The 19,981-nt window shown below is 37.3% G+C and overlaps 1 protein-coding gene across 6 annotated transcripts in view; it reads left to right on the forward strand.

Moving 5' to 3' along the window:
* The window catches only part of LOC111053065 (chromodomain-helicase-DNA-binding protein Mi-2 homolog), a gene marked incomplete at its 3' end in the record, with an annotated part of 100,993 nt that overhangs the window by 71,390 nt on the left and 9,622 nt on the right, over nt 1-19,981 (forward strand). For all 6 annotated transcript variants that reach the window (XM_039443799.1, XM_039443805.1, XM_039443804.1 and 3 more), the window contains 10 exon segments: nt 151-350; nt 2,392-2,580; nt 5,547-5,852; nt 8,384-8,486; nt 9,462-9,503; nt 11,030-11,130; nt 11,764-11,855; nt 13,883-14,069; nt 15,844-16,032; nt 18,490-18,699. In XM_039443799.1, the coding sequence (XP_039299733.1) occupies nt 151-350; nt 2,392-2,580; nt 5,547-5,852; nt 8,384-8,486; nt 9,462-9,503; nt 11,030-11,130; nt 11,764-11,855; nt 13,883-14,069; nt 15,844-16,032; nt 18,490-18,699 (1,619 nt within the window).

Consider the following 19,981-nt stretch of genomic DNA (forward strand, 5'->3'; position numbering starts at 1 on the left):
ACCACTAAATCAGTGGTTTTTTGACAATTTCTTAGTCTTTTTTCATTCAATATGAATAATTACCACAATATCAACTTCTCAACTACACAAAAAATGATACAGTATCACCACACATGATAATTAATTGACGAATATTTTTTTTGTGAACAGGTGGCCTTCGCCAAGAGGCGATAGATCGCTTCAATGCGCCCGGTGCGCCTCAGTTTGTGTTTCTGCTGTCGACCCGCGCCGGAGGTCTGGGCATCAACCTGGCCACAGCTGACACGGTCATCATCTACGACTCTGACTGGAATCCACACAACGACATACAGGCCTTCTCCCGCGCGCATCGTATTGGACAAGCCAATAAGGTTGGTCAACTCATTGTTCAAACAGGGATATATGTATTTAAAGAGCTCAAACTCTTAGGCTCAACTCACACTTACGCGACTCAGGTCGAGAAGAGACTGGACTCTAGTAGAGGGCATGTGTTTTCACAAATGGTGACACTCGGACCAGTCGACTCTAGTCTCCGCGACCTCACGACTGTGAGACTGAGTCGAGCATCGACTCGACAGGTTGGTCGAGCCTCGACTTGAGTTGGGTAGAACCATGCAATTTTAGTGAAAGTGAGGTTATGTTTTTTTAAGAGTGATGTTTTATCATTTTAGATAAGGCAATAATAATAATTATATGAGACAATAATTATTATAATTTTTTTTAATTCTAAGTAGTGACAATTTGAATCTTATATGTTTAATAAAGTAAGGTTAGAAAATGGAGTAGCATGGAACTGAAGTAGTGACAATGAGCAAGAAAGTCGTAAGGTCGAGATACCAGAGTCTCCTCGACTGGAGTCGTACTATTTGAGTCGAGCCAGTGTGAGTTGAGCCGTTGGCTATCTCGAATCAAATCGTACGACTCCAGTCTCTCGACCTTACGACTTTCTTGCTCATTGTCACTACTTCACTTCCATGCTACTCCATTTTCTAACCTTACTTTATTCATGAGATCTAATTTGACACTTCTGCGCATGTAACAAATTTTATAATAATTATCATGAATATAATATTGTCTTATCCAAATTTATGAAACATCACTTCCATGAAACATAACCTCACTTTCATTGAAAATGCATGTTACTACGCAACTCAAGTCGAGGCTCGACCAACATGTCGAGTCGACGCTCGACTCAGTCTCACAGTCGTGACGTCGCGGAGACTAGAGTCAACTGGTCTGAGTGTCACCATTTGGAAACACATGCTCTCCACTAGAGTCCAGTCTCTTCTCCACCTGAGTCGCCCAAGTGTGAGTTGAGCCTTATAAAGAGCTATTTCTATAAAAATAGAAAGAAAAATAAAAATCTCAGTACCCTTTTTGAATTATTTAATCACAGATTGAATTATAAGAGATTTTAATTTTTACTTTCCTTGCCCTATTACCATAGGTAAGGAAAGTATTGCTATCCAAAAAAAAAATTAAGGTACCCTAATTTCATGTTTTCTATACGTTTCAAGATCCCCTGAGTCCAAAAACATGATTTTTGGGTGTTGGTCTGTGTGTGTGTGTGTATGTCTGTGAACACGATAACTCCATTCCTAATTAACCGATTGACTTGAAATTTTAAACTTAAGGTCCTTATACCATGAGGATCCGACAATAAGTAATTCAATAAAATTCAATTCAAGATGGCGGAAAAAATGGCGGATAATTACTAAAAAACCATGTTTTTCACGGTTTTCTCGAAAACAGCTCTAACGATTTTCTTCAAATTTATACCATGGATAGCTATTTATAAGCCCTATCGACTGACATTAGTCTCTTTTCTGGGAAAATTTCAGGAGCTCCGTAATATTCTTGAGAAGAATGGCGGATAATGACAAAAATCCACGTTTTTCATGGTTTTCTCGAAAACGGCTTTAACGATTTTTTTCAAATTCATACCCTGTATTGTTATTCATCAGTCATTATTAGTCGAGATATTTCATCTGTAGAACAGCTGTTTTGACGACTTTAAAAAAATGACGACTAAAAAAATCATCGAATTTCACAATTTACACAAAGGAAAAAGTACTCTGAAAACAATACACATATACAAAAGTCTTATCGTAGTTTCAAATATGAGCAAGGAAAGTTGTGTGAGTGTACCACACCAGATTTTTCTTTCTATTTTATTACAAGTAGCCCTATACAGAAAAGAGATAAATAAGCTATTTCTATCTTTTATAACCAATCCCTGTGATGATTTAATACAGTTTTCCTATCAGTTATTCACCGTTGGTCGTTTTTTAAAACTGGTGATTGTCTATCATATTTACATACCGTGATCTACCAATGATTACTTGAACACATTTTACCCATGTATTTTCATTAGTTTGTTGTTTTGTAACGTACTTTTTCAACTGGTTTCAGGTGATGATCTACCGTTTTGTGACTCGTAATTCGGTAGAGGAGCGAGTGACGCAGGTGGCCAAACGCAAGATGATGCTGACGCATCTGGTGGTGCGGCCCGGTATGGGAGGCAAGCAGGCCAACTTCACCAAGCAGGAGTTGGACGACATTCTCCGCTTCGGAACTGAGGAGCTGTTCAAGGAGGAAGAGGTTAGTTTGTGTCAACTATGAGATACGGAAGATGAGTTGTTTGTATCAAATTTGATACGGAAGATTAGTTTGTATCAAATTTGATACGGAAGATTAGTTGTTTGTGTCAAATTTGATACAGAAGATGAGTTGTTTGTATCAAGTTTAAAAAGACAGTTGAGCTGTTTGTATCAAATTTGATACGGAAGATAAGTTTGTATCAAATTTGATACGGAAGATTAGTTTGTTTGTATCAAATTTGATACGGAAGATGAGTTGTTTGTATCAAATTTGATACGGAAGATTAGTTTGTTTGTATCAAATTTGATACGGGAGATGAGTTGTTTGTGTCAAATTTGATACGGAAGATGAGTTGTTTGTATCAATTTTAAAAAGACAGTTGAGCTGTTTGTATCAAATTTGATACGGAAGATTAGTTTGTTTGTGTCGAATTTGATACAGAAGATGAGTTGTTTGTATCAAGTTTAAAAAGATAGTTGAGCTGTTTGTATCAAATTTGATACGGAAGATTAGTTTGTTTGTATCAAATTTGATACGGGAGATGAGTTGTTTGTATCAAGTTTAAAAAGACAGTTGAGCTGTTTGTATAAAATTTGATACGGAAGATTAGTTTGTTTGTATCAAATTTGATACGGGAGATGAGTTGTTTGTATCAAGTTTAAAAAGACAGTTGAGCTGTTTGTATCAAATTTGATACGGAAGATTAGTTTGTTTGTATCAAATTTGATACGGGAGATGAGTTGTTTGTATCAATTTTAAAAAGACAGTTGAGCTGTTTGTATCAAATTTGATACGTAAGATTAGTTTGTTTGTATCAAATTTGATACGGGAGATGAGTTGTTTGTGTCAAATTTGATACTTCACACGTTCAGAGCCGTTGAAGACCTGCTGAACGGCTCCATGATTATCTCTATAGTGAGTTCCACGTTATAATAGCAGTGGAGAAAGATAGGGGAGCAGCGTTGCCAATTCTCTGTCTTGTCAATGCCTGATACCTGTATATATGATGAAATATTAACTATTCATTCTTGTTGAAAATGATCAATCAATCAAATCAATTATATTAACGTATTTTTCTATGATTTAATACATTTTCATTATTGAAATAAAAAATTTGTTAATTTATTATATTTTTTTACATTGTTGAAACACTATCTGGCAATATTCCAGAGGTGGTAGAGGATAGCGCTATCTGCTTTGCCGAATGATAGATAAGGATAGCAACATCAATGTTAACCGAATATTATAACGCGGACTTCACTATAGAGTTTAGCTTAGGAATTGGACTTGGACCTACATTTCTGTATTCTCGTAAATCTCTCTGTATAGCTTCTTTTGTATTTGCATTATAATTAGCTATATTGTGAGTCTTTTGATACCTACAGGGTGAGTCATATGTATCGCAATCCTTAAATAAGTTGAAAGACTGTTGTCTTATTTAAACCACACAATGGATGTTTACATTTAAAATATTCTATTTACAACCCCTAAGTCACCCCCTTAAGAGGGATTGAAATTCAGTTGTACATCAAAAGGTAGAGTATTCGACCAATAACTTATCCTGAAGGTTACAGTATTTGGTACGTAAAATACTGGTTCTTTAAATTTAAATATTTCAAACTACAAGTTTGAAATGCTCTGAAGTGGACTGTATAAAACGAATCAAATCTTTGTGCTGAATAATATATCCATTCAGAAAAAACCACATACATAGAACACATAGAAAATCAGAAAAGGTACTCACCAAATCCCAAATTCAGCATGTCGCGAATCGAATTGCTTGCCTACTTATATTTGAGGTAAAAGGTGGACAGTTGGATAGGATAGATGAGAGGAAAAGATAGGTGTAATTATGCTAACCGATTTATCCGAAATGCGATTTTTTTTGAAGTTGTCAAAAACCACTGATTTATTGATAATTCGAAAGACCGGTTTCGGTACACCATTGTCAATCTCTGATAAACTCCATTGTTTATCAGAGATTGACAATGGTGTAATAACCGAAACCGGTCTTTCTAATTATCAATAAATCAGTGGTTTTTGACAACTTCTTAGTCTTTTTCATTCGAAATGCGATTGTTCGCATTTCTTACTGTTTCCCGGTTCTAAGATGAAGTTTACTGTCTGATATATAGCACTATGACTTGACTATTGATAAAAACAAAACTAAAATTTTAGTTCTGGCATTCACTTTTCACTAATACGAAACGTGAATAAATTTTCACTTAGAACGAAAATACAATATTTATGTACATGAATAAATGTATAGGCTGAATTTCCTATAATATTAAACGACACGAATATTTAGGCAGATTCAGTACGAATTTCCTGAATCTTAAAGCCTCGAGAGCGAGTAGCCTACATAGCTGTACGAAAGCTAAATCCACACTGACTGGCAAACTATCCAGTGCCTAAGCGATAGATTGATGAGTAATAGATATTATAGAAATTAATAAAATTATAGAAACTCTCCTGCCATCTGGCAGTCAATGAGCAAATGAATACAATTTCAAATGGCCTCAACAGTATTATATTATCTACAACAGTCTCCAATGTATTGAAGGGTTCCCATACATATGACTCACTCCATATATATATAATTTACTTGTGGCGTAGCACATTTTCTTCATACATTTTTTGTACAATATTTTAAATTTTGATTGATTGATTTGATTGAGTACTTTATTTATGTAGATTACAATATACAATATACTGGCTTATACACTTATATACAATAGCTTACAATACAGCAAAATTATAGATGAATTTACATAATATAGACTAAGAAAATAATTATTGAACTGTATATGATGTGAAAAAGTAATTTGTAATATAATAACTATAGATAATAATCATATTGTTATGCATCTACATAAATTGGCGGAGCTTTGGACATATCAATGTCCATTCTTCGGAAAGAATATTAAAAATATCCTCCCCACTAACTCTCTACCAATTTTGCGCAGGGCAAAGGCGACGAAGCCATCCACTACGACGACAAGGCCGTGGAGGACCTACTGGACCGCTCCAAGATGGGCATTGAACAGAAAGAGAATTGGAGCAACGAGTATCTGTCGTCGTTCAAGGTGGCCTCCTACGTCACCAAGGAGGAGGAGGAAGAGGAGGAGGGCGGGGAGGGCACCGAGGTGATCAAACAGGAGGCGGAGAACACCGACCCGGCCTACTGGGTCAAACTGCTGCGTCATCACTATGAGCAACAACAGGAGGACATCAGCAGGACGCTGGGCAAAGGAAAGCGCGTTAGGAAGCAGGTCAGTCAAACCTTTGCCACAGAACAGGTACAGAATGGAAACTGTCAATAAAACGTCAATCCAACCAATGCTTTTTACATGGCACAAATACTAGACACGTCACGTGACCTTGGGAAGTTCCAATCCTGGTCTTCTGATTGGCTCGTGGCAGTGAACGAGATCAATTGATCCGGATCATTAAAGTGATCCGAACCTACCATCCATACTATTACAATGCGGCGCTTCCTAACAAGATGGCGGATTTTTGCGACAGGGTACTAGCCAAGTTTCCATACTGTATGTATACTGTGCCTTTGCTACAGCTGGTTGACACCAGGACAGCTTTAGGGTAACCGTCCACTGGAACCGATTTCGTCCGAACTAGCATCGGCCGAAAACTACCGATCTCGTCCGAACGATCCCCCAACAAAGAAAGGAATAGATGCTCGTCCATTGCAACAGGTTCATACGTCCGTGCACGGCCGTCTCCGATCCGAATTGAATAGAATTGAACCATAGAGAAACAATAGCGTAAGAAGATATCCCATTGTATTGGGCGTCTATGTCGCAACTTTTACTGTTATCTCAAGCCGATTACTGTCGATTTTTACTGTTTTGACCGGGTGAAAGTGTATGAACGGCACAATATGAGAGACTACCAGCATCACATAGCTCCACAGGAAAGAACTACGTGAACTATTAGCTTGAGATGACAGTAAAAGTTGCGACATAAACGCCCTATACCATGGGATATCTACTTATGCTATTGTTCCTCTATGATTGAACTAACTAGTCGAGCTGAGACAACATTATCCTAACCTCAAAATTGTTTCACAGTCTTGTCTGTTTTTGTTTTTTGAACTTGGAGTGATCCGTGGTCTAGTGGATAGAGTGCTTGCGTAGCAGCATAGAGATCCCGGGTTCAAACCCTCTCAACACCAAACGTTTTTTAACCAGATCATTCCCGTGTTATCGGATGGGCACGTTAAATTGTCGGTCCCGGCTGAAGTATGACAGTCGTAAGGCCCGTTGACGGCTTAAATTATATATTCAGGCGGTGGGACCTTCCCGCAAGGGACTCCCTACCAACAAAAGCCATACGAAGTTACTTTTTTTGAACTTGATCTTTTTTATATAAATTTTTTTTCATCTTTGTGAGTAAACACAGAGAAGAATGACTTTGCCTACTAACTAGCTTGCCACTTCACTTTCTGGCAACCAGCCTACTACTCAACTAGACTGACATAAACGGTTCTAATGGACGACCATATTCGGCCGATTCAACGGCCGAACGGATCGGTTGAATACGGTTCCAGTAAACGGTTGCCCTTACCGTTAATTCGGCCGAATATGGTCGTCCATTGGAACCGTTTACATCAGTCTAGTTCAGTAGTTGGCTGAAGTATTGAATATTGAATTAACTACTATTATATCCACCAAAATTTCTCATAAACAATGATTATATTGAGATTTTGAAAATTGAATCTTATATAATCTCACCTTCCAATCCAATCGAGCATCTGTAGCTTTCTTTGTTAGGGGATCGTTCGGACGAGTTCGGTAGTTTTCGGCCGATGCTAGTTCGGACGAAATCGGTTCCAGTGGACGGCCCACCTTAAACAGTGTTAAACCGGTTTAAACTATTTGAAATTTTATTGAAACCGGTTACTTGTTATGTATCGCAGAATTCGATACGCGTATCTCAATGGTTGATACGTGTATCATACTTCATGGAATTTGCATCAAAAACAGCTGTCCAATGAAATTTTCTTATATCGACCTTAAACCATTGCTTAGACCATTGCGGTTTCTCATCATTGCATTAGTTTATTTACATACTAGTAATTCTGTGAACAGTAGACCTCACGCAGTATTCTCATCCACAAGTACCCAAAGACCTTAGAGATATAGACTCACAATGCCTATGCCTTCCCAATTATAGCTCTTATTTGAAATTATTGAAGACCGCCATTGGGGTATTTTAGCACGAGATATTATATACATATATTTGAAATACTATAGATTACAAAGGCATTGGTATGTAATAATCTTATGGGTTGCCCCCTCAATGGCCGATTTCAATTCCAAGTAAGACACTAGTCTTTGCAAGTACCTGATTGAAACTATAGACCTTATGGAAATACAGCAATAGACTGGCTTCTCCACACATCTGTGTAATCACTTGTCAGCTGATTTATGATGAATAATTCTATAGTCTGATTTTTACTCTAATATTTGCGTATGAAGGAGGCTCCTTTTTCCTTTATATTATCCTTGAAATGCAAAATTTCCAAAAACCTTGTATATACGTCGACGCGCAATTAAAAAAGGAACATACCTTTCAAATTACATGAAAATCTATTACCGCGTTTTGCCGTAAATGCGCATTATATAAACATTTAAACATTAAGAGAAATGCCAAACCGTCGACTTGAATCTTAGACCTCACCTCGCTCGGTCAATTACACCTTTTGACATGGCCAGTTGTAAAGTGTTTTGGCTTAATAAAATTGAATTTGAATAGTTATGTAATTATCTATTTGTATTTTTAGGTGAATTACAACGATGGCGGCGTGGTCGATACACGAGAGAATCTCGACTCAACCTGGCAGGAGAATATGTCCGACTACAATTCCGATTTCTCAGCTCCATCTGGTAATTTCAATATTCTAATTATTCATTCAATTCTCAAATAATTCATACTACTAATACTAAGATATTGCCACTTATAAGCAAAAACCTAAACCCTCATATTCAACCTTCAACTAACTTCTCCTTAACCCATTTTAGCTAGTGTGCAACGGTGTAGCCGACTGTGTATCAGCCTGCAACCAAAACTTGATACATTGAAATCTTGACACTAACGAACTGAAATAGACACTTAACGAACTGACCTACTCCTGATAATTATTATCAAAGAGAAAATATACCATAAGAAGGATATGACATGATTTGTTGAATTCATTGAAATCTAAGAAGCTTATCAAATTATGGTGTTGTGTATCAAGTTGAGATGATACTGTATCATATTGTGTTGATACTGTAGCCTAATAATATCGTGCTGGATCGGTCTAGTTTCAACAGATACCCTTCCATTTTTTTTTAACCTTCCGGCAGTCGCGCTGTTTCAGTGTCAGTTTTTTGCTGCACAAAACTATTGAATGGGGTGGTGTCAGTGAATGAGTCACCTATGCATTCAAAAACTTTCCCCCCCCCATCACTCCACTGAGTTGCAGTATCAACCGAGCAATGGTTCAGTCTTTAGGTGCCATTTAGTCGCCACAGTGCATAACATAGGGAAAGACTGTATACGGCGACTGTAAACGAACCAATAACACAGAATTGATGGCTTTGCTTGATGAACCTTATTGGGATATGAAATGGTAATCATTCAAATGTTAATAGGCTTAAAATAATCCAAGAAGATGGAAAAATTAATTATACAATTAATTAATATGTTTTGACAGTAGAGTACATAACACTTGGAAAATTGGATGTTGTAAAAAATACAACACGCGACTGCTCGTGTGATTGAGTAGGGCGCGACTACCGGAAGGTTAACCTTACAATGTTATTTGTATTAATGATATTAATTTATTGTAATATTAAATTTTATATAATTTTTTACAGATGATGACAAAGAAGACGATGACTTTGATGAAAAGAACGATGGTGAGTGTTGAGACTGTTACTTTTAACCGTTGAATTGGAACTGGAACAGTTATTTTCTGCAACCGTTAACTACTCCAAGTTGTCTTCTTGACAGCTAGAGAAAATGAGAAGTATTGAAACTTTAAAATTGGAACTGGAGCAGTTATTTTTTGTAACCGTTAAATACTGCAAACAGTCACTGTTACAAATGGAGCATTGGGATATCTAAAGAAAATGAGAAGTATTGAAACTTTCAAATTGTAACTGGAGCAGTTATTCTTTGTAACCGTTAAATACTGCCAACAGGCATTGTTACAAATGGAGAAAATGTTGGCACTTGCAGTGATCAAAACTCTTAAATATTTGTATGCATCTAATAAATCTTTAATAATATCCACATCAGAATAAAGCATGTTTTTTTTAAGTTTTTTAACTTAGGTTTATAACAACACGTATCTCAGAATATTATGTCTTTGTGACATCATCATGTATCTTGAAAGCTCATGTCTTCAGTAAATAGTGAATTAGTGATCATTTATAATTCTTGAAACGTTAAATTTTCAGCTTTATGTTTATTTCAGTTCACGTTTGTGCGAAATGAACAAGAAAAAACTTGAATTTTTTTTAGATGCAATCAATCAATCAATAATCTTCTTTATTCCACAATACAGCAAGTACAAAAATGATAAATAATATGAAATATAAAATACAAATTATTAAGTACTTAGATTAGGGTTTCATATTATACATTATGGAATGAGCCTACATGGGCACTGTGGCCTGTGCGTAGACTCGAAAATGCGTGTTGTTAGAATGTCTTATATTTAGGTTGATCTAAAATTTCTTTTGAAGTTGAATAAATATTGTATTTAAAAAGAATACTTGCCAAAAGATAAATACATTCACATGAAGATGTGGCCGTAGATTAAACATGGATTAAATCATCATAGATTAAACATGGTAAATAAAAAGTATACATTATAATCTGTTACTTTGAGAATTTAAATCACCAGATTAGTGTTTGATCTAAGATATTAGATACATCCCAATTATTTCATAAGTTGGAGGCCTTCCAGAACGGTCATCGTCTTCGACGTCTTCGCGGCCCTCTTTGAAGCGCTTGTGCCACACAAAAACCATGGCCCGGGACATTGTGTCTTCTTTGTAAGCCTGCTGAACCATCTGGAACGTTTCCTGGCCGTTCTTGTCAAGTTGACACAGAACTTCACCGAATAACGCTGGTCGATCAAACGCCGCATTTTCACTGTCGCGACTTTTCGACGTGAAAAAACACACATTGACTTGACGCGTGATGCGTTCACTTCAGCGTCTCGCCGGCAACTGACGAGTGCTCGGTCGCTTGCCTGAGACTCCCCCCCCCCACCACCACGCTAGGCCCAAGAGACGGTCTGGAAGCGCTCCGCTTCGCAGGAAAAAATCAGTCTTGAAACTTAATTAACACACTCTGTATTTCCACTGTCACTATATCGTGGACTTCACTATATAGTGTTATAGTTTGTTGACTTTATTTGGTGTTTTGCCGATAGATGGAGTGACCGTTCGCAGCAAGAAGAAGAGACCTGAGCGACGCGAAGAGAAGGACAGACCTCTGCCCCCTCTATTGGCCAGAGTGGGAGGAAATATTGAGGTTAGTTTAGAACAAGATAATAAATACAACCTTAGGGAAAAGATAGCACAAGAAAATATCCCCCATGGTTTGTAGAATAATTCATTCAACGTTTGGAAGTTTTTGCATCGAACTATGGTGTTGTGTATCAAGTTGAGATGATACTGTATCATATTGTGTTGATACTGTATCATTTACGTTGATATGCCATAGTAAAGGACCGTATTGAGGTTAGTTTAGAACAAAATAATAAATATAACCATAGGGAAAGGATAGCATAAGAAGATATGCCATGGTTTGTAGAATAATTCATTCAAAGTTTGGAAGTTTTGTATCGAATTATGGTGTTGTGTTTCAAGTTGAGATGATACTGTATCATATTGTGTTGATACTGTATCATTTATGTTGATATGCCATAGTAAAGGGCCGTATTGAGGTTGTTAGTTTAGAACAAAATAATAAATACAACCATAGGGAAAAGGTAGCACAAGAAGATATCCCCCCATGGTTTGTAGAATAATTCATTCAAAGTTTGGAAGTATTGTATCGAACTATGGTGTTGTGTATCAAGTTGAGATGATACTGTATCATATTGTGTTGATACTGTATCATTTGTAGTGATATCCCATAGGTCGTTTATGTTGCAAATGTGAGGTACTTGGTTTCAATGCCCGACAACGTAAGGCTTTCCTGAATGCTATCATGCGATATGGAATGCCACCTCAGGATGCGTTCAACTCTCAATGGTAAGTTTTCTCTCTAAATCTATAAAACACATCCATAGACTCAAGTGCGAGATAAATTACTTTTAACACGGCTCTTTCTCGAAGACGGAGAGGTCCGATGCTCTATCCTCACTTAATCACTCCCACTACCTTTGGTAGAGAGTTAGTGGGGAGGATATTTTTAATATTCTTTCCGAAGAATGGACATTGATATGTCCAAAGCTCCGCCAATTTATGTAGATGCATAACAATATAATTATCCATAGTTATTATATTACAAATTACTTTTTCATATCATATACTTTCAATAATTATTTTCTTAGTCTATATTATGTAAATTCATCTATAATTTTGCTGTATTGTAAGCTATTGTATATAAGTGTATAAGCCAGTATATATTGTCATCTACATAAATAAAGTACTCAATCAATCAATCACTCCCACTACCTAGCAGCATTCTCCTTCTTTTGTGTCTGAGTGAGAGAGCTTCGTAACGCGACGCGGCAACACTCCCCTTCATCTATTGCTGGCAATGTTCCAAGTAGTGTACTGGTCAGCAGGTATATTGGTTTGTGTATGTTACACAGATGTCTACATCACAAGAACATGAAGCAAAATGACACGGCGCATCAAATTGTGCGCAGGATGTCCGTCTGTGTCTACGCTACAAACTGTGGAGGGAGAAATGGGTTTCTCCTCTTTATGTTAAAAGTAATATATCGCAGACTTTAGTAGTTTTGTGAACAGTAGACGTCACGCAGTATTCTCATCCACAAGTATTTGTTGATTAATTATATTTTTAAATTGTTGTAATACGATGTGGGAACAGTGCAGAGGCAAGGTCTATTAAATACTGGTCATGACACTCATGTTCCTCATGGAGCGGCCATTTTATGGGGTCTTTATGGCGGTACATTTGAAAATCCAACTCAATTTGCTCGTAACAAAATTATGCATTTTAAAAACAATATTCTAGTTCAGATATGTGAATTCAGGTTTTCAATTTTTTAATTATGAAATTTTAATAATAAATGCTTTAATTATCATTTATTTATGATTAAAAACTGTTCTTATTCTTGTAAATCAAGGATTATGATTCATAAGGCATTGGGACAAGACAGAAATATGCGAGGCCAATTTTAAAAAGAGTTCTAAGTTCCCGATCAATGGAATCTAAAAATCAACAATTCAGTTCCTAGTTAGAATCTATATATTAGATTATTCTGTGGGAAGAATTTTTTCTACAATTCAAAGCCAAGCAATAATCCTTGAACAATATAACAAAATAACACACATCATGTTGTTCAATCCATAATGATAACAGCTGATAAATTTGAAAATTGGTGAACTAGAACCCCATAAAATGGCTGCTGACAACAATAGTGTCATGATCTGTATTTTATAGACCTTGCCTCCGCACTGTTTCCAGATCATACTTCAACAAAGTAGAAACAATTACAAGACTTGTCTTATTTGGGACTATGTGTAACCTTATCTATATTTGGGAGAGGAATAGCACAAGGTTACCTTATTTTTCCTCTCCCAATCATTTTGATAATGTACTTATTGTATAAATGAAAAAAGGTCCACGTTATAAAGGCAGTAATTGATTAACATTGGTGTTGCTATCCTTGTCTATCATTCCAAAAAGCAGATAGCGAATGTATCAAATCATAGTGTTGTGTATCAAGTTGAGATGATACAGCATCATATGTGTTGATACTGTATCATGTTGTGGTTGTTCTTGTTCTATAGTGAGGTCCACGTTATAAAGTCAGCACCTGATTAACATTGGTGTTGCTATCCTTGTCTATCATTCCACAAAGAAGATAGCGCTATCCTCTACCACCTCCGCACTGTTCCCACATCATACTATAACAATGTAGAAACAATTACAAGACTTGACTTATTTGGGACTATGTGTAACCTTATCTATATTTGGGAGAGGAATAGCACAAGGTTACCTTATTTTTCCTCTCCCTATCATTTTGATAATGTGCTTATTGTATGGATGAATAAATAGATGTTGAGTGTTGTTGTGGTGTCAGGCTAGTGCGAGATTTGCGAGGCAAGTCAGAGAAGAACTTCAAGGCGTATGTGTCGCTGTTCATGCGGCACCTGTGTGAACCGGGCGCAGACAATGCGGAGACATTCGCCGATGGAGTGCCCAGGGAGGGCCTCAGCCGGCAGCATGTGCTCACAAGGATCGGAGTCATGTCGCTCATAAGGAAGAAGGTCAGTTTCGAATCAATTCAACTTACAATAGAATAGGATCTTTATTGCAGCCATATACAATGCAAGAATCAAATATATACAACATAATACATTACACAAAATACAAATATATTACATCAGTAAGTTGCAATATCACCCCTACGATAATATGTCACCTGATTTTCAACTTATAACCCAATATTCCTAGCTAATGTATAAAAATCTGTTGTAGCGCACTCACACAACTTTCCTTGCCGTTATGAAAATTGATCAACTGACGCTAGTGTGCCCGCGCATCTCAAGTCTACTATTCAAAGATCTAAGCCAGCTGGTGACAAGACGATAACGCTGCAGACACACGAAGTCTGCTATCTCTTCATAGTGAATGATTTAATAGAATCAACAGTTGCCAACCGTTTGCAAATGAATAATCACATTTTCTCGAATTCCGAGCTTATTTTAAATTTTAGGTGAAAATGTTACTGAACATTAATTGTGGAGGTTTTCATGCTCAATCTTTTTCACTTGAAATTTTTTGTTTAAATTGTATCTAAAGCCTAATAATTGGGAATCCAAAATCTAACTTTGCATAGATGGGGCGGTGCTCCTGAAATTTTTACAGATATGGGACTTGTGGCAGTTGATAGAGCTGATCAATGACTTTTTTAGGTATGAATTTGATCAAAATCGTTGTAGCCGTTTTCGAGAAAATCGCGAAAACTCCTGTTTTTGACAATATTTTCACCATTTTATCCGCCATCTTGAATTGAATCAGATCGAAATTGTTCGTGTCGGATCCTTATATTGTAAGGACCTTAAGTTCCAAATTTCAAGTCATTCCGTTTATTGGGAGATGGGATATCGTGTACACAGACGCACATACACACACACACACACACACACACACACACACACACACACACACACACACACACACACACACACACACATACAGACCAATATCCAAAAACCACATTTTTGGACTCAGGGGACCTTGAAACGTATAGAAATTTGGAAATTGGAGTATCTTAATTTTTTTCGGAAAGCAATACTTTCCTTACATATGGTAATAGGGCAAGGAAAGTAAAAATCTTCAATCTTGTTTAAAGGGTTAGCTGCTAAGAAACGTTTCATATGATTTTTAAAAGTTCCATTCTCCATGTTTCTAAGATCTTCAGGAAGTAAATCAAACAATTTTATGAATAAAAATAGAAATAGAAATGTTTTTTGTGTATTAGAATAGGTAGTCGAATTACCCCTATTTCTAGTGTTATGGCTATCAACTACCCCATGTTCCACAAACTCCTCCAAATTCTCCTCGACATAAATAAGGCTCTGTTGAAGAAATATTCAATGTAGAGTCAATATTCGCAGAAGTTTAAAATACTTATCACACTTATAAATTTGTGATATAAATTTTCGGCTGCAAATTAAAAAAAACTTATTTACAAAATGTTAATAACTTGATCCTTATAGATTCTATCAGATTGAACGGAACTTGACAAACACATATGTTCATCATGTGAATGATAAGTTATGTTCAATCCAATAGAATCTATAACGATTGAGTTATTAACATTTTGTTAATAACTTTGGTGTAACCCCAGCTTTACTGTCTAAGTTAAATATTTTTCAAATTTTGCTGAGAGGTTTTTTGTTTTGTTTTGTTTCGGTTTTGTAACTTTATTTCAAAGTGAAAAGTGTAAATTAAAAATATTGTGCCTATATTATTAGTAAAATATTGTTAATAAACAAAATTAGTTTATAATTTTGTGTGTGTTTTGTTGTATTTTAGGTGCAGGAATTCGAGCACATTAACGGCTACTACAGTATGCCGGAGTTGATTCGCAAACCGGTGGAGCCTGTGGTGAGCAAAGATAGCAGTGCTTCCCCCTCTCCAGCACCTACGCCCACCCCCACCTCCACAAGTACGACCGGCACAAGTACTAACACTGACCCAGACAAACCTGCCAAGGACAAAGAGGTGAGTGCTGCACATTTCGATTCATTCATTATTTACTGTAGAACAGTCCGGATCCTGTAGCATCCGAACAGATACACAAGGAGCTGTAGGGTAACCGTCCACTGGAACCGTATTCAACCGATCCGTTCGGCCGTTGGATCGGACGAATCTGCCGGCCGTTGACCTAGCGCCGCAGTGCAGGATGGTTTCTCACAGCTTGGCGTTGTTGTCATTCGAGATGGGTGTCTGGCTTGGAAGTGTTTCGGCCGCATTGCAGGATGACTGTTAACGCTTGCCGGAAGATCAACAGCTGGGTTTTTTTCGTGATTGAGAAATTCTGATTGCAGATTGGTTCTTAGCGACCCCAAGTTTAGCCTGAAGGCTCAGAATGTCAACAATGTTTTTAAATAATTAAAAATCATCATGAAAAGTCATTAATATGGTAGTACACCACGTTTCTGGAAACTTTTTACTGGTGTCTGGAGTTATTATTGATTATAGGTAACACAAAAATCAAAATAATCGTGAGAAAGAAAACTGCTGATGAACGCGAATAAGACCGCCACTCCATTGTTCTATTGTCTCGGCTGCTTGGCTGAGCCTGGCTGGAGGGATCAAATAACCGACTGGTTTGATCTTTCGTCTGTCCGCTAGGCGGAACTACGCCGACCATTGCTGGGTGGAAGATGTTACTGCGGTCGCTCGCATTCCCACCAACGCTGCTATTATTTGCTGTCTCAGCGTCTAGTCCGAGTCAGACAAGCATCCAGCCTGCACTGCGGAGCTAGCTTTGGATCGGACGAATCTGCCGGCCGTTAATTCGGCCGAATATGGTCGTCCATTGGAACCGTTTACGTCAGTCCAGTTTCAATTATTGAATTGAACTATTAATCATAGCCCCCAAAATGTTTCATAAACAATTATTATATTGAGATTTTGAAAATTGAATAAACAAATATTCACTAAATTAGTTAATCATTACAATAAACTTATTTACAGATCCTATTTGTTCAGCAATCTTTGTCCACAGATTCTTTTGAACGTCACGATGATGACATCTTTTGTCTCGCATATCCCACAATGGAACATGCTCTTGAACCAAACTTATCAACTTTTTATTGTCCTTAGTTACTACTTTATAAAACAGAACAACTTCAAAAACCAAAACCAACCAGACTGTGAAACAATTTTAGGTTAGGAACACTTTGTTGTCTCAGCTCGACTAGTTAGTTCGGCCGGATAGAGCCGGAAATCTCATCCACTTCGGATCGAAAAATTGATGGGCCGGAGACGACCGTGCACGGACGTATGAACCTGTTGCGATGGACGAGCATCTATTCCTTTCTTTGTTGGGGGATCGTTCGGACGAGTTCGGTAGTTTTCGGCCGATGCTACTTCGGACGAAAACGGTCTAGTGGAGGGCCCACCGTAATGCGAATTTCCATAAGCGACAGATGCTCTTTTGTATCTTTTCAAAAGCAATGAGTTGCACCCGAAAAGATACACAAGGAGCTTTTGTATCTTTCCATAAGCGACAGATGCTCTTTTGTATCTTCTCAAAAGCAATGAGTTGCACCCGAAAAGATACACAAGGAGCTTTTGTATCTTTCCATAAGTGACAGATGCTCTTTTGTATCTTCTCAAAAGCAATGAGTTGCACCCGAAAAGATACACAAGGAGCTTTTGTATCTTTCCATAATCGACAGATGCTCTTTTGTATCTTCTCAAAAGCAATGAGTTGCACCCGAAAAGATACACAAGGAGCTTTTGTATCTTTCCATAAGCGACAGATGCTCTTTTGTATCTTCTCAAAAGCAATGAGTTGCACCCGAAAAGATACACAAGGAGCTTTTGTATCTTTCCATAAGTGACAGATGCTCTTTTGTATCTTCTCAAAAGCAATGAGTTGCACCCGAAAAGATACACAAGGAGCTTTTGTATCTTTCCATAAGAGACAGATGCTCTTTTGTATCTTATCAAAAGCAATGAGTTGCACCCGAAAAGATACACAAGGAGCTTTTGTATCTTTCCATAAGCGACAGATGCTCTTTTGTATCTTCTCAAAAGCAATGAGTTGCACCCGAAAAGATACACAAGGAGCTTTTGTATCTTTCCATAAGCGACAGATGCTCTTTTGTATCTTCTCAAAAGCAACGAGTTGCACCCGAAAAGATACGCAAGGAGCTTTTTTATATTTCCATAAGAGACAGATGCTCTTTTGTATCTTCTCAAAAGCAACTTGTAATTTTCTACATTGTTATAGTATGCTGTGGAAATATTGCGGAGGTGATAGAAGATAGCGCTATGCTCTTTGTAGAATGTTAAACAAGGTTAGCAATGTTGATCAGGTGCTGCCATCATAACGTGGACCTCACTATAGAACAAGAACAACCACAACATGATACAGTATCAACTCAATATGATACAGTATCATCTGTAGAGATTTCGTGATCGCTAATCTGTGTATTCGTTTTTCAGCCAGAAGATGGAGCAAAGAAAGATGAGGATAAGAATAAGGACGAAAAGGAGAAAGCGAAGGACAAGGAAGATGGTGATGAAGGAGAGAAGAAGGAGGAGAAGGAGGAAGAGGAAGTGAAAGAGAAAGAGAAGAAGAAGGAGAAGAGTGCTGACGAAGAGGGAACTGTCGACTTGTCAACTAAAAAGAGCGCAACTGAAGAAGATGAAAAGGTTAGTTTTTCAATTATTATTATTTTTTTTGTTAAATTAATTGATTTTGATGTACCTTCATATATCTATAATATAATAGAGGAAAAAATCGGTTTATACGCTTACGGGATAGGAAATTTACGAATGACGCATCATCACGTCTCAACTACTCAACTCATTAACTTGACATTTTGCTTATAAATACTTAGATTACCGAGGATGGTTATATGAGTATTTAAAATTATCCAAGATTTCAGTTTGTCGAGATTTCAATTAACCTGTTCTTGATTAAAATATTGTAAGTTGACCACATTTTCCGTGAGGAAATAACCATGAAAACCATTAAGACAAGTGTTACTTGACCGCCGTTAACGATCACTTAATCGCGGTTAAATTCAGTAGTAGTTCGTGTGACCGGACCATAGGCTTTGAAATAATTTATTACTGTATTATCACAACCATTGATAACACTGAATCATAGTGTGATTTATGTATGAGAGACTACCAGCGTCACATAGCTTCACCAAAAAACAACTACTAGGACTATCGGCTTCAGTTAACACTCACATTTGCAACATAGACACCCTATACACTGTCTATTATTAGTGTGTTGTTGGAGTGTAAGAGTGTAAGAAGGCACAGTATGAGAGACTACCAGCGTCACATAGCTTCACCAAAAACAACTACTAGGACTATCGGCTTCAGTTAACACTCACATTTGCAACATAGACACCCTATACACTGTCTATTATTAGTGTGTTGTTGGAGTGTAAGAGTGTAAGAAGGCACAGTATGAGAGACTACCAGCGTCACATAGCTTCACCAAAAAACAACTACTAGGACTATCGGCTTCAGTTAACACTCACATTTGCAACATAGACACCCTATACACTGTCTATTATTAGTGTGTTGTTGGGAGTGTAAGAGTGTAAGAAGGGCACAGTATGAGAGACTACCAGCGTCACATAGCTTCACCAAAAACAACTACTAGGACTATCGGCTTCAGTTAACACTCACATGCTCTTTTGTATCTTCTCAAAAGCAATGAGTTGCACCCGAAAAGATACACAAGGAGCTTTTGTATCTTTCCATAAGCGACAGATGCTCTTTTGTATCTTCTCAAAAGCAATGAGTTGCACCCGAAAAGATACACAAGGAGCTTTTGTATCTTTCCATAAGCGACAGATGCTCTTTTGTATCTTCTCAAAAGCAATGAGTTGCACCCGAAAAGATACACAAGGAGCTTTTGTATCTTTCCATAAGCGACAGATGCTCTTTTGTATCTTCTCAAAAGCAATGAGTT

Source organism: Nilaparvata lugens, unplaced genomic scaffold, assembly GCF_014356525.2.
Source record: "Nilaparvata lugens isolate BPH unplaced genomic scaffold, ASM1435652v1 scaffold1414, whole genome shotgun sequence".
In the NCBI taxonomy this organism is placed as follows: Eukaryota; Metazoa; Arthropoda; class Insecta; order Hemiptera; family Delphacidae; genus Nilaparvata; species Nilaparvata lugens.